General features: G+C 41.3%; 1 protein-coding gene across 1 annotated transcript in view; it reads right to left on the minus strand.

Annotated features, from left to right (window-relative positions):
- The window catches only part of DOK6 (docking protein 6), a 395,394-nt gene extending 382,137 nt beyond the window's left edge, over positions 1-13,257 (minus strand). The window contains exon 1 of the mRNA XM_039523835.1: positions 12,618-13,257. Coding sequence (XP_039379769.1) covers positions 12,618-12,683 — 66 coding nt within the window. The 5' untranslated portion in view covers positions 12,684-13,257. The remainder of the gene's footprint in view (positions 1-12,617) is intronic.
- Between the last annotated feature and the right edge of the window lie 1,214 nt (positions 13,258-14,471).

Genomic DNA, 14,471 nt, shown 5'->3' on the forward strand with positions numbered 1-14,471 from the left:
ATTTAGAATGTGGTTTTAGAAATGTGGGTCAGGATAAATTAAAAGCTAATTATGAATTTTTGTCTGTAAATTAAAAGTGTACTGTATGTGACCTAATCACTCTTCTATTTCTTTTTCTAGAAAGAAATACTTAATGACATCACAAGCAAGAAGAATGCACCATTTGCTCTGAGGATGGACAGCTCAGGAGCAATTACCTATAAGATGCATATAAGGGAGAGAAAAGAATAAGAGAGGCACCTCAGCCCTCTCCAAAAAATGTTCCAGATTGGAGAAATAGGGCAATGTGAGGCATTTTATATTTTCTCACACATCCCTGATTCTAGAATAAGTATGTGAGGCAGCTGGAGGAGACTGTGTGGCTTTTCCTCAGACCCAGAAATATACTGGTTTCCCCCAATATCTAACTAGACCTTTGGTGACCATGAGCTGACTGAGTCTTAATGTAGCTAAGATGGAGGTGATGATGACCAGACAGATAAAATAGATCATGTGACCTACTCTTATTTTTTCAGAAGGTTTGCCCACCCTTCATTAATTAGTTTTCCAATTCAAAAGGTATTTTTACATTTCTGGAGTGACCTTAATCTGTCTATACAGCCACTCTTTGATGCAATAGTCATTCATGTCTTTGTAACTTCCAAACAAAATTACCATAATGCACTTTACACAGTATCTGACCACAAAGATGTCTGGCCCCTTAAAGATTCTGCAGAATGTGGCAGCCTGACTTCTTAGGAAAGTTCACTGGTCAGGACAAGATTTCACCAGTAGTCCATAGACTGCACTAATTTTTCTAATAAGTTCAAAGTGGAATTCATTGTATTCATATTGAAGTTTGAAGTTCTAAGTTTTGGCCCTAACTACATGAAAAAGGGCTTCTGTTTTCCAGACACTGCCATAGTAGCTGAGTTATGATAATACAACAGTCACTAATTGCCCTTACTTAGATATTAGGAAATCTCTGGGCTGGTAGCAGGACTTTTGTAAAAAAAAAAAAAAAAAAAAAAAATCAACTTTACAACCCATTTTTCGGTTGCACTGACAGTCCGAATTTATTACCCTCTCAGACATGACACAAGGCCGTTTATTTACCCAGAAGTAGTGAAGATATATCTTTAAGGATGTCTCTGGTTATTTTGAAGAGATGTTTTCTTTGAACTTATACATTCTAATGTATAGTACTAAATTAAGAAGATGTCCTTTTTAAAGCTAACTATTGCCTGTATATTAAGAACATTTTGATTAAAAGTTTTAACAGGCTTAGGTAAGGTGAACATGATTTTTATCATTTAAATAGAAATAAATTCATTTCTATTTCTCAACACTAAATTAATACAAATCTGGTTAGCCAATAAGTAAGCTTGGCAGAATTTATGTATAATTGATGATTATGCCTATCTATTTTAAGCAGTTTTTTAAACTTATCAATTTAAGTTTTCACAGTTGGATGAAATTATGTGGTCAGACAATTAACTACAGTAGTGTTGATATTCAAAAAGTGAAAACTCTGTATTTTGGGATGTGATGTTGACAATTTGTTTTAATGGTTTATAGAGTACATTTCCTTACAGTCAACAAGCCATACTTCTTTTACTGTTCAGTTAGTCAATTTGTAACAAGTCTAAATCACTGAATTTTGACTCTGCTAAATTCTATGGATTTTTTTTTAAAAAAACTTTGCCTATCTGTAATTTTAGATCATCATCAATGGAAATTTGTTGTTGTCGGTTTGTGTATGTATGACGAAATCAACATTTACTGATAAAAATCTAATCCTTCCAAGTCTACCAATAAAACATGTAAATTCTAACTAATCTTTTTATTATGCTGTGATGCTGTATGATTGAAACATCACTATTTATAACATTAGTATTGCAACTGTTGGACAATTGCAACAAATCTTATACAAAGTATGTCATGGAAAGTATCAACCAAATACGATTGTCCTGTTTGTATGTATGTATCTAAAGTTATGAACATTGACTAGGTACCATTATTTCAAATGTGTTTGCTCCTGGGGTCACACCCACAAGGTAGTTTACATCCAGTCTGGCCAGCACATTGTGAATAACTATTCAAGTTAATGGCCCATTAAAGAACACAATAGGCCATAGAAGAAGCTTGTCCCCACCCGGCGAGCCTTCCTATGGATGCTTTATCCAAAAATATGGGTAAGGTCTGCTCCTATGAGCCATCAAATCATGCAAGAGCATGTGACTAGCTCATGTGATGTAATTTCCCACAAACTAAAAGTATATGTCTACACTGGCAGGTACAGCGGTGCTCAGAAAGCGCTGAAGGGAAACCGCTATTGTGTGTCTACAATGTCAGCTGCCTGCTCAATAGCGTGTTCACACTTGCGGCACTTGCAGCAGTATTCGGAGCGGTGCTGTCTGGGCAGCTATCCCACAGAGCATCTCTTCCTCTTCCACTGCTAAGACTTGTGGGAAGGCAGAGGGGGCATGGGACATCCTGGGTCTTGTCCCAATGCCCCGTGGTGCATTGCTTCACATCCCAGCAATCCCTGTGCTTCCATCCACTTTTCAATGATTTGTGTACTGCACGCTCTGCCTCTTCGGTCTGCAGGAATGGATTCCACACTGTTGATCAATACGCTGCTCACTCTCAGTAACACCTCACGGGTGGCAGTGGAGTTATTCCTTAAATTATAAAGGCAAGAGGAGTTTGACATTGATCTCACCACATGTAGCATGTACAACACAAAATTGCTTGTGGCATTCACAGAGCTGCTGACCACAGTGGAACACTGCTTCTGGGCTTGGGAAAAAAGCACTGAGTGGTGGGATCACATTGTCATGTACATCTGGGATGACAAGCAGTGGCTGCAGAACTTTCAGATGAGGAAAGTCACATTCATGGGACTGTGTGATGAGCTCGCCCTAGCCCTCTGGCCTAAGACCACAAGAATGAAAGCTACCCTGCGGCTGGAAAAGCATGTGGCGATTGCACTGTGGAAGCTGGCTACTCCAGACTGCTACCAATCAGTCGCTAACCAGATTGAAGTGGGGAAGTCGACTGTTGGACTTGTATTGACAGAAGTGTGCAGGGCCATTAAATTGGATCCTGCTCTAAAAGACCGTGACTCTGGGCAATGTGCGTGACATTCTGGATGGCAGCAGGCCCAGTGCAGGGAAATGCCCCCAGCCAAGATGCCTTGCAGGCCAGACTTGGAGGGGGACTGCAACCCTGACAGGTCAGGGGCAATGCTGGGAAGAAGAGTCCTGCCACCTAAAGCCTCAGAGCATGTGGCCACCACCAGAGCAAGTGTCCGACCTGCAGCATCTCTGCAGCACAGCCAGGGCCTGAGAAGGAGACCTGGGACTTGTGAGGAACAGACTGTGAACTTCCCTTACATTCCAGAGGCTGCTGTTTGTGATGTTCCCATGCCACAGAGGGGGATTATGTATTTTCCTTTAACCTTTCCCATTTTTTCCTTATTTTTTTAAAAATTGATTGCTGTTTAATAAATTGTATTTGCTTTGAACTGTATGTAATGATCATGGGTCAAGGAAGCATCCAGTGCAGAGAGAGCACCCCAGAGTGGGGACTCCCTAGCCCCTGCACTAAGTGACCACAACAAGCCCCCCAGGAATCCTGGGTCCAGCCTTGTTGGGGTTATGAGGACTCTGCCAGACAGGAGAGTGGAAGGGGAGCCCTCTGGGTAAAGGAAGTGGGAGCAAGGACTCAGATCCTTTTGCTAGGCCATTTCATTGGGGTAGCGTATAAGCCGGGAAAGTTCCCCACAACAGCAGGACCATTCCCCTGCTTACATCTACACTGGCACCCCGGTGCTGTAGCCCCACTGTACGCCTCTCATCAGGGTGGTGGTTGGTTTTTTGTTGTTGTTGTTTTTGTTTTTTTTTAAAACAGTGCTGCAACTGCGCAGTTTCTGCGCACTAAGTGGCTTGGCAGTGTGTACACCTCGTGAGTTACAATGCAGAAAGCTGCTTTATTGCGCAGAAACTTGTCAGTGTAGACAAGGCCTAAGACTGAGAGTATTCCCTCCACATGGGAGAAGATACAGAAGACCCTGGAAGCATCTCCATTTGCCTCATTCCTGCTCTGATCTCTGGACTTACACTAAAAGGAGCATTCCAACCAATTGACTGAGGACCTTCCAATCTTTTGGAAGTTACCAGAAACTTTACGAGCCATCAGTCTGTAACATCATTGCTTCAAACCTGATATAAGAACTCTGCAATGGTTTATGTAATTGATTTCTTTGACCATTTTAAATCTCTCATTCTTTTCTCTTATAAATAAACCTTTAAATATTAGATAAAGGATTCGCAACAGTGTGATTATTAGGTAAGATCCGAGTTATATATTGACCTGGGTATGTGGGTGATCTTTTAAGATCAGAAGAACCCTTTGTTTGATTAAATTGGGTTTAAATAACCACTCATCATAAAGTTTAGTCTAGTCTAGTGTGTGCCTGATGAAATAAGGGCTGGGATACCTAAGACAACTGCATTTCAGTGTTCTTGTTAACCAGAGTGGTGGGACAGAAGTTTACTTTTGTTACTGGCTTGGTATAACTTATGGAAGAATAGCCACTAGTTTGGGGTAGGTCTGCCCCATTTCTCAGCAGTTTGTTGGGAATCTGGTATTCCCACTGAGGCACGGTGACATATGCTTATACATTTGAATTAACAATGAATCATTGAAAGGGGCATCTATTTAACGTACATTATCTGTAAACAGCAAAATAAAGAGAACAGATGTCTGAACTGTGTCACTGTCTTTATTTTAACATGACATTCCTGAAACATTTCAACGTGAAACATTTTATATGGTAGATAAGCACCAACAGTCAGATTCTAGAAACCTTTACTCATGCAAATAGGATTTACTTGGATGAGTAGCAGGTGTGCACTATTAGCCCATTACATACAAACTTCCCACACAACACTTTATTAAAGTACCCTTTAAATATTGCTGAATCTTCAAAGACCAGAGCAAACACAGACAAACTATATATTTTATCTGGAAGTACAACTCTGCAACAGATTAAATGTTAACTTAAGTCAGACATAGTTACAGCTCTGGATATTAGAGCTGCGTGATATGCTGCAGAGATTTAAACATTTTAAATATACCATGTCAAAGATTACAGTGTAAAGGAAAATACCATCATTTTGTTTCAGAAACATGTTTCAATTCAGAAAGTGGCCAGCAATCTAAATCAATATCGGTATTTTGTCACAAACTGGAGTGTTATTTACCTCAAATATCTAAAATATTTTACAAAATTTGTAAGCAGACATACCAAGCATGTCAGCTAAGCCCTGACATTTGTGGAAAGTGTTTGAATTAATAGCTTGTTTTGTCAAATTCAGAATAATACACAAACTTTACAATGTATGACATTCACAGAAACATTACTCATCTTTTAAAAAAATGAAAGCATCTTATTCTGTGCTTCTTAGAATTTTCTAGGTTTCATACATAAAAACTAAAGTAACTAATGTGAGCAAAAATTTGTTGTTGCTAGGCAACCCATAGAAAACATTGTGAAGGCACAGGTGACAATCTGTATGAATGAATTAAAACAGAAAAGAATCATTTATTGAAAGGTCAGAAGCAACTCACTATTTGAACACATGATGTGCACAATTACTTCTTATTATATAGTTCAATCATAAACAAGCAAAGCATGATCCTGCCACAATTATTAATGTGAAGGCGTATTCATAGGAGTACAAGTTGTAGGGGGGGGGGTTATAACAAGAAAATTCAGACTGTATGCAGTTTACTAATTTTCCTCTAAGGACCTGCCCCAAAGACCACTGAAGTCAACGGGATTATTTAAACTGAATTCAGTGGGCTGTGAATCAGGCCCTTAATGCTCATAATAGGACAAAAACAACAGACCATTAACTGATGGCTCAGTAGGGCCATTAACTTAGAGTGAAGGCATACTAATGGCTAAAATCAAATAAAAATTTATTGCCTGATCACTGGTATGACGAAGGGCTCAATTCCACAAACTCTTATTCCCATGAGTAATCGTTACACAGATGAAGAGTAATCCGTTTGAAACCAATGGTATTACACATGCGACAAAATGTTGTAGTTCCCATAACCTGCAGTGACATGGAGGCAATGCGCATAATCTTCAGGAGAGAAACTGCCACTTAAGGCCAAGCACAAAATATTTAACATGAATGTAAACAGTGTGTTTAAACGAACACTTGGAAAAACTGAGTTTTTTTATTTTTATTTACAGTGAATTCAAAGCTTTTCTCTAGGTTTTTGCTCAATTTTGTCCAGTCACTAAATCACAGATTGGTAGTTCAAAACTACTGCCGCTATGCATAATGAGCTGATTGGAAATCCCATCTACCATTTAATTCAGCAAATTCAGTCACACAACGATAGTGCACCAAAAAAAAAAAAAAAAGGTGTTTAGGTTCAAGAATAAACAACTCATTAAGGGAGTGGATCATTTGCACTTAATTTCTTCATCACAAAAAAGAATAATTATTGGTGATCAGAGAGTATATTGTCAGGATTGTACAGTACATGTTACTAGATGCTTTAATAGATTATAGTCAGATCCTTTTAATGCCACATCTCAGACTGTCTTGAAGTGGTGTGACAATAATAGAAGTTCCTTCACACAGAATTAGACTTATGAATGCTGAGGGTCTGAAGATTCGTTAATATTAAATAAAGCACATTATAAACAGAAATTATATTAAAAGTGTTCATCTTAATTGTTTTCATGCACTGAAATAAGTCAGGGTTTATTTCACAAATGATGATGACATCATAGGCACCACTGTGAATTCCTTCAAAGACCTTGAGCTAATGTAACAGAAAATATAGGGTAAACTACGGAAAGAAAATATTCAAGTCAGCCCATTCCACCTAATACCAAGTTGCTTCTTTTGTTCATAATAAGTTACCACAATCTAACCAGGTGAAAGACCATCCATTATGCTCATTACATCCATCATAACCCCTACAGTTAAACAGCGCTTTTGTTCTCAATCAATATAAGCTAAAGCATTGCACATTTTCTTGACTTATTCTTAGCGAGATTGTAATTTAAATAGTAACATTTTGCAAGGTATTTACTGCAATGTTTCAAGAGGAACCCCAGACTGCAGCTTAGTTCATGAATAGTAACATTTTGCAAGGTATTTACTGCAATGTTTCAGGAGGAACCCCAGACTGCAGCTTAGTTCATGTTCACAATAATACTAACTCTGTCCTCAATCAATCAGCTGGAAAAGTATAGTGTTCATCTTCAGAAAAGCTACCTGTAATGATTTACTAGCATGGTTAAAAATAGTTTGCTATATGATAAAACTTTTCATTAAAGGGCTAACAGCAACCTGTTATTTATTACTCAGTCAAGGCTGACTGGCAGGTACAATTTTCTCTTTGGATAACAGCATTAAAGTACAAAATGAATCACTCAGCAAATAATTCTGCTCACCATGTAGAAACACAAACAAACAAACAGGATATAGTCACAAACTCAATGAAAATTTCTATTACACAGAATTCTTTTGTACTATGGTCAAAATGTGCAATAAATAAAATAAAAGTTGTGACCAAAGCGGTTGAAATGGATCAAAACAAAACTGTAGAAGTGATGCAATACTCCTTTTAATTAGACTATTTAACGTGACATCAAATTGTTTTCCTTCTTAGAAACAGCACTCCAACAATGCATGAAATCTTTGCAGCTCAGGATATTAGAAGACAATAAAAGGATTCCTGTCTCTTACAAGGAAGTTGCAGCCTGTGAGCACAACTAGTATGGTGTAAAATTGTGTCATATCAATTTTAATGCAACACAAATATGAAAGATTCAAAAAGAACAAAGGCAGCATAGTCCTATTCCACACTACACAAATGACCTATTATAATCTGAACAGCGCACCACATTACAATTAAAGTTATTTCAAAAGAGGGTCACACGGGTCAAATGTAACAGCTGAAGAATGAGGTACTTCCTTTATGTAATATTAGAGAAATGCAAAATACCAAACACTGTGGTAATGTTAGAGAGTTGAAAAGACACTCATATTCAGGCCATTGGGAATCCAGATCTCTGAAAAAAACCCTTTAATTACAAGTATTATCCTTACTGACTACAGATTCCAAATTTGTGGGAGTTCAGATATTTATAAAAGACTGCAATTGATGTGCATATGTTTAGGATATTTTCATGCACAGACCGTATTTCAAGTTGTGTACCTTTTTAAAAATTTTAAATCAACGAAAGTAACTAGAGTGTTGGTGGGTTAAACTAGTTGGGTAAATTTCTTCCACATCCTGCTGCTTCTGCAGCAGCTTCAATTATATTCCCAACGGTGGCAGATGACAGATTTTGACAAAAACAGAATTGCAAGTAAGGTTTCTGTTTGTGATATTATTGTGTCTGATTCTGGATCAAAAGGAGCTATTTTTACCAGCTGTGTAAATAAATAGTGTACACAATGGGGTCAATCTGAAAATTGCTGGATGGCAAAAAAGTACACACAAACCCATTAAGACATAAGCCTAGTGTTAGACTGGTGCTTGGTTATGGGGAGGAAGACAACAAAATAAAGATGATCAGTACATCATGTAGGTCCACTGTGAAACAAGTCATTTATTCATTCTGGTAACATGTTTTGTCATTTATTTCCATCAGGACTTGGGCCCTTTCTTTGATTTGAAATAAGCATTTTGGTATGAAATTGTTAACCCCTGCTACAGTGTTGATTGTAAGGAATAATAATTTTCCTACTTTCTCTGAAAAAGAGTAGAATACACTTGTAAAATAATCACAACTTAAAAATGGATACTGCTATTGAGAACATTAAATGAAGGGAGAATTTCCTATACCGAAATCTAAATTCAAATATATTCCTATGTAGGGAGGGATTAGCCAAATGGACTACATCGCATTAAGAATTAAACCAAAATATAACTTTAACAAAACAGTGATACACATACCATATTTTATAATAAAGCACTCAAAGAGACATTTTTCTTCTAAGAATTGTGAAATTCATGAGGTGTGATAAGATGGCTTTAGTTTCCAGAAACTACATAGTCTACCAAAATTTTACTCCAAAACTAAGATTTGTTTCTCAAATATGAATTACACTTTCTCTGTTTGTACTGTAGCACTATTTCACCCACCTGAACATCTGACTGTCACTCCACAGGTTGTGTTAGATCACAATATCTTTAGTTTGGTTCCCAGCCAGGGCTCACTCAGTCATAAAACAAGACTGAATATAGCAAAAGCACTGGAAGAACTTCTGTAATGGATTGGCTACCTGCCTAGAGGATAGAAGCAGCTTTATAGCCCAGGTTTGGCATTAAAAGAGTGGCATTAGCCATCTGGGCTCTCCCAGTTCTGATCTACTTTTACGGGCTACCAAAAAACATTCTTAGAATTTAGATCATTATAATAGAAAATTAATGTATTTAAAGTTTAGGAGAAATAAATAATTTAAGAAATATCCTAATGAGATCAAATGCTCTTTACATATTTCAGAATTATCTAGGCAACAAGTTCCAACATACAGACCCTCTATTTCATTATTTATTTTCTTGGATGATGAGAAACTCATGTTATTACATCCGTTAAAGAGGATTTATTCACCTACAGGAAGGCAGGCTTTAGTACAATTTATTAAGGCTTAACTGTAAAATACTACAGTCAGACTCTCTCATTCATTTGGAAATATACTTTTATATAAGGAAAAAACCCCTGAATCTTTAATGTTTCACTTTGTGAATAAAATTTGCATTCATTTAGAAAATTCAGGCAGGATAGAATCTGATTAGCTATAGACAGATATACACACAGTCATACATTTCAACCACAGCTTCTCATGAATGTTGATGCTATTTTTTTTTACACAATAATATGCATTTGTACATTATATGTGATTATTTAGTTTACTCACATCTACATCCCTACTTTCCACATATAAGCTTATACTACCATGTACTTGTAGGGTGTGTGAGTTCAGATTGCACAACCTCCATCTTCTTAACAGGAAACAATTTTCCAGAGAGATTATAGAGCTGGTCTCTTCTACCTTCTGCACCACAACAGAAAGCTACCATGAATAATGTGTAGTTCTGAAAAGCACACTATTGTTATCAGCCACAAGTCAGATTTACATCTCAAAAAGGAGAGCTTCAACCATATAAGCTATGCCATGATGAAATTACTGTCTTCATATGTCACTTGTGGACGTTTACATTAACCTTGTGTGATGCCTGCTAATATGCAGCCATTGTATGTTTACTGCATATACTCTTCGTTTAATTTGTACATATTTAGAGGTACGGCCAATTATTTTTGGAAGGTAAATCAACAGGATAATCTGCCTCCAATTAAGAGCCCCTAACGTGCTGTTTTACTACCCGGATTCAATCTTTCCATTGCTTTGGATCGGGCCCCCATAATACTAGAGACTCAGGAGCTAGGGTTAACAGATGCCACTAAGGTTCAGAGATAGCTTTCTGACACAAACTAACGCTCGACCCTGGAAATCATGATTTTTGGGGGGAGAGGGAGGAGGTGTCATTGCTCGCTGGACTTAAAATAATTTTCCTAACATTTTCCATCTGAAGGCTGCAGGAGTCAGCTTTACGAGTTTCCAACCAAACTCTGCTGTGTCCTTTGGGAACTAACATCCCTGTAAAGACAGCAAAGTGTTCCAAAGGTCAATTTATGATTATTTCCATTGTCCCTGTACACCGCGTTTGCAAGCTAAGCATCGCACCCGGAAAAGAGAGAGAGAGAGAGAAATATATTAGCTCTGCGATAAACTCCCAGGTACTTGTAGAATTGCAGATTTCATACGGCCTCTCCCTTATCTGACTTTGGGGTCGGGGAGAGGGAGATGATGATACAGAAACGCGGCTCATTCTTTCGAGAAAAGGCCCTTGACATGAGAGCTGGTGCCTGAGACTGCACCTTCCTCCCTGCCCTCTGCTGTGACTGCTTTCCTAATACAGACCCGGCCGGCTCCGCAGCTGCCCCAGGTGACACACCGCCTGCTTGGGTTTAATTCCTTTTGTATTCCTGGCTAAACAGCCCATTACGAGGGAAGCTCTACCATAATGTGTGAATTCGAACTCCCGTCACTTAAGTCAATGGAGAAGTTAATTCTTCATTGCACCCAGGGCAGCAGAGAGCAGAATTTGTTGCCCCTTCTCAGCACGTTGTCTGCACCTCGTTCTCAGGAGGAGCCTTCCTCAGAAGCAAACAAGCGCCGGTGCTACCAATTGAACTCCTTCCCCTTTACTCCAAACACCTGCCAGTCTACAAACACGTGTGGGAATTGAAGGAACTCCTGGATTGGGGACTAATCATACTGCTTCCCGTAAACTGACAATTTCTTCTCCCGGAACAACTTCCTAATAAAATCATAAAAGCTCTTCTGGCTCATGCATTCAAACAAAAGCAAACTAATCATGATTTCGGCTAGGGTTCATTAGGGCCTTTTAATTCGCATTGTTCCAGCATCCGCAAAACAGAGAGAGAAGGCAAAGTTCTGAAGCGTTTAGAAGTGTCCGAAGTTTGGAAAGTTCTGTCCGTTCTGTTGATGTTTCTGTCTGCCTAGGTCGTTGTATCGCTGCCCTTCAGAGGATGCCTTTATGGGCAAGCAGAGTAAGCATTACCTGTCTAGCGTACACTCTTCAAAGTGACTCTGACTACCCCTTTGGGCTACACTGTTTCGGCTACTTTTTCCTATCCACTGGCATATATTTTGCACACGCTGACGGCCACCAACCAGTGTGTCTGTTAATCTTTCAATTCCCCTTCAGTCCACGCTCTCTGCCCATTGAGATGTTACTCTCCTCTCCCCCAATTTTCCTACTCTCCTCTCCCCCAGTTTTCCTACACTCCTCCCAGCCCCCCAGACCAGCTACTCTGCTCCTCTCCTCCAGCCCCGCGCCATAATTCTTCCTGCACCAACCTTCGCTGTTTCCTCAATTCGTTTACCAGGCTGCTGTGGAGCCGTTCAGAAATCTCGGGTTTTTCCATCATGTCCTTCGGTTGGACCCATCCCACCTCCAAAGGAGAAAGGGGATCTCTGCCCAAAGTTTGCAGAGACTGCCCCCACTTTCCCCTCCCCTCCCCCCCCCGATTCAAGTGGAAGCTTTAAACGGGGAGTGGAGGGGGGAAGAAACACTCAAAGGGAAATTTCCTCACCAGCTTCAGACACCGCTACAGGGAAAAAGAGGCTCCCATCAAATTACAAAACCCAATCACCTCGATTAGCCAAACAAGTCAATCATCAAGGAAAATAGGAGAAACGGCACCTTCACTGGGGGGCCTGTCTGTAAGGTACGCCCTCCTCCAACGCAACGCCCTCCTCCAACCCAAGTCAAGGGAAAGCAAAGTCCAGGCAGCAGCAGGTCCCTACTCCCCACACTGTCCCCAGCACCGCCGCTCTCTCTGCGGAGCTGGGAGCAAGCCCCGCTCACCCACCCAGCAGCACGCTGCCTGCCAGCCACGGCAAGGAGGTGTGGGTAGGTGCCCACCCTCCGAAAGTGCCAGGGAAAGGCGCGCGAGAAGGACCGGAGGGGAGAAAGGGGAAAGAAAGCAACCGGCTCACCCCCAGCTTCCTGCTGCGGATTTTCACATAGCCCTGCTTGACGATATCGTTAAAGTTGGAGGCCATGGCCAGCGGTGCCTGCTTCCTCCGCTCGGCTCACAGCCCGGGGGCCTCGTCCTCCTCCTGCGGCTCTTCCGGGGTGCCTCTGGCCGCCGGCTCCCGGGGAGCCTCTGGCATCCAGGCGGCAGCAGCAGCAGCAGCCGGGCTGCTCCCCGCTCCCGCTGGCTCGCGCTGCCCGGCTGCAGCCGGCTCCTCCCGCAGGGCGCTGCGCTCAGCCCCGGAGCCCCCGGAGCGGCGGCGGCGGCGAGCAGGGAGAGCGAGCGGCTCTGCTCCAGCAGCAGCGGGGAGATGGAGAGAAAGCGGGAAGCGGCGGCCGCCGCTACTGCCTGGAGCCGAGACCCGCTCCTCGCTCTTCCGCCAGCTGTTTGCTTCCCCCTCCCCTGCTGCTGCCGCCGGCACGGAAGCCGCCCTCCTGCATCACTGGGCGGTAGCGCCACCGCTGTCCGGACCGCACCATCCGCCTGCGCGGCGAGGGGGAGGGTGGGCACCGGCTCCGGGCCGCCTCCTCACACCTCAGCAGCCAGGGGAGGAGGGGAAGGCAGCATCTGCCGGTCCCGCCTCCAGGCTCTGTCCCCCGCACCTCAGCCGGGCACGCTCCGCCTCCGCTGCTGCCCACGCTCCCGGGAGAAGATGCTCGGGGAGTTTATGCCCTCGGCTCACCCAGCCCTTTCTGTGACCCAGGGGAATAGCACGGATTTCCCGGCTCAGGTAGCGGAGGGAAGAGGAGGGCAGGGGTCTAATTTTGCCTCTTAAAAACGTATCAAGGGAAATAATCCTTGGCCTTCCCTCGTGCTCGTCCAGTTGGGCTGTGACTCTTGAAGGCAGAGATCATCCATCCTATGTTTGTACTGTGCCTAGCACAATAAGTGCAACTGCCATTTCAATAAATAACTATAATGGTCCATTCGGAGACTGTGGCAGCTGCTTAAGGATTTTTACACTTGACCACGGCACATGTGCATACCCTGGTAGGCACAATCCCTGCATGTTTTCATGTGGACAAAGTCATGTCAGAATTGACATGCACCAAAAAGTGTGGGGTACACTTGTGAGACCAGATCCTGCAAACACTGACAGGCAACAGAAACTTTACAGCGATCAGTCTCTGGTTGAGGTTTTCCAACCCAGCCAGGGAATTTAGCCACAAGAACTTCCCCTGAAATGAAACTACTGTATAACCTGTATGGCTAAAATGATTTGAAAAGCTCAGATATTTAGTTTAAAGTGACTCCGGTGTGTATTTGTTTGCAGATCATGCACATATTGTGTTAAAAGTTCAGGAATGAGTGATTTACACATAGGCATAAAGAAAGGCTAGGCTCTTCTTTTTAAGTCATTCAGGAATGCACACTAGATCCCATTGTCAAACACTCTAGCCTATTGCATCAATAAAACAAACATTTTGAACAACCAACAAAAAATAAAGTACAAACCCCTTTGAGCTTGTGAAATGGAACTCCACATTGTGCCACACACATAGTACTATACCCTCAGCAGTGATAAGCATGTCTTTAATTATAATGCTCCTTAAGGCAGATCTAGCAAAGAATGATTCTGCACAAATGCTAGATTATGTTTTGAAGACACCAGGAAAAACAACTCTGATTGATTTACTTGTTTAAGTATGTGCAAACCCAGGGTAGACAGATGATTTACCCTGCTCCGCAAAGCCAAGCTATAGAAATAAGAGACACACATCATTAGCAGATTGTAAAAATTATTTTTTTAGAATATTTTATGTGAAAGTTAGAGGTTTATGATAGGCTTAATGAAATTTTCATGACTTTTTTACTA

The sequence above is a fragment of the Mauremys reevesii genome, linkage group 2 (assembly GCF_016161935.1).
Source record: "Mauremys reevesii isolate NIE-2019 linkage group 2, ASM1616193v1, whole genome shotgun sequence".
Taxonomy (NCBI): domain Eukaryota; kingdom Metazoa; phylum Chordata; order Testudines; family Geoemydidae; genus Mauremys; species Mauremys reevesii.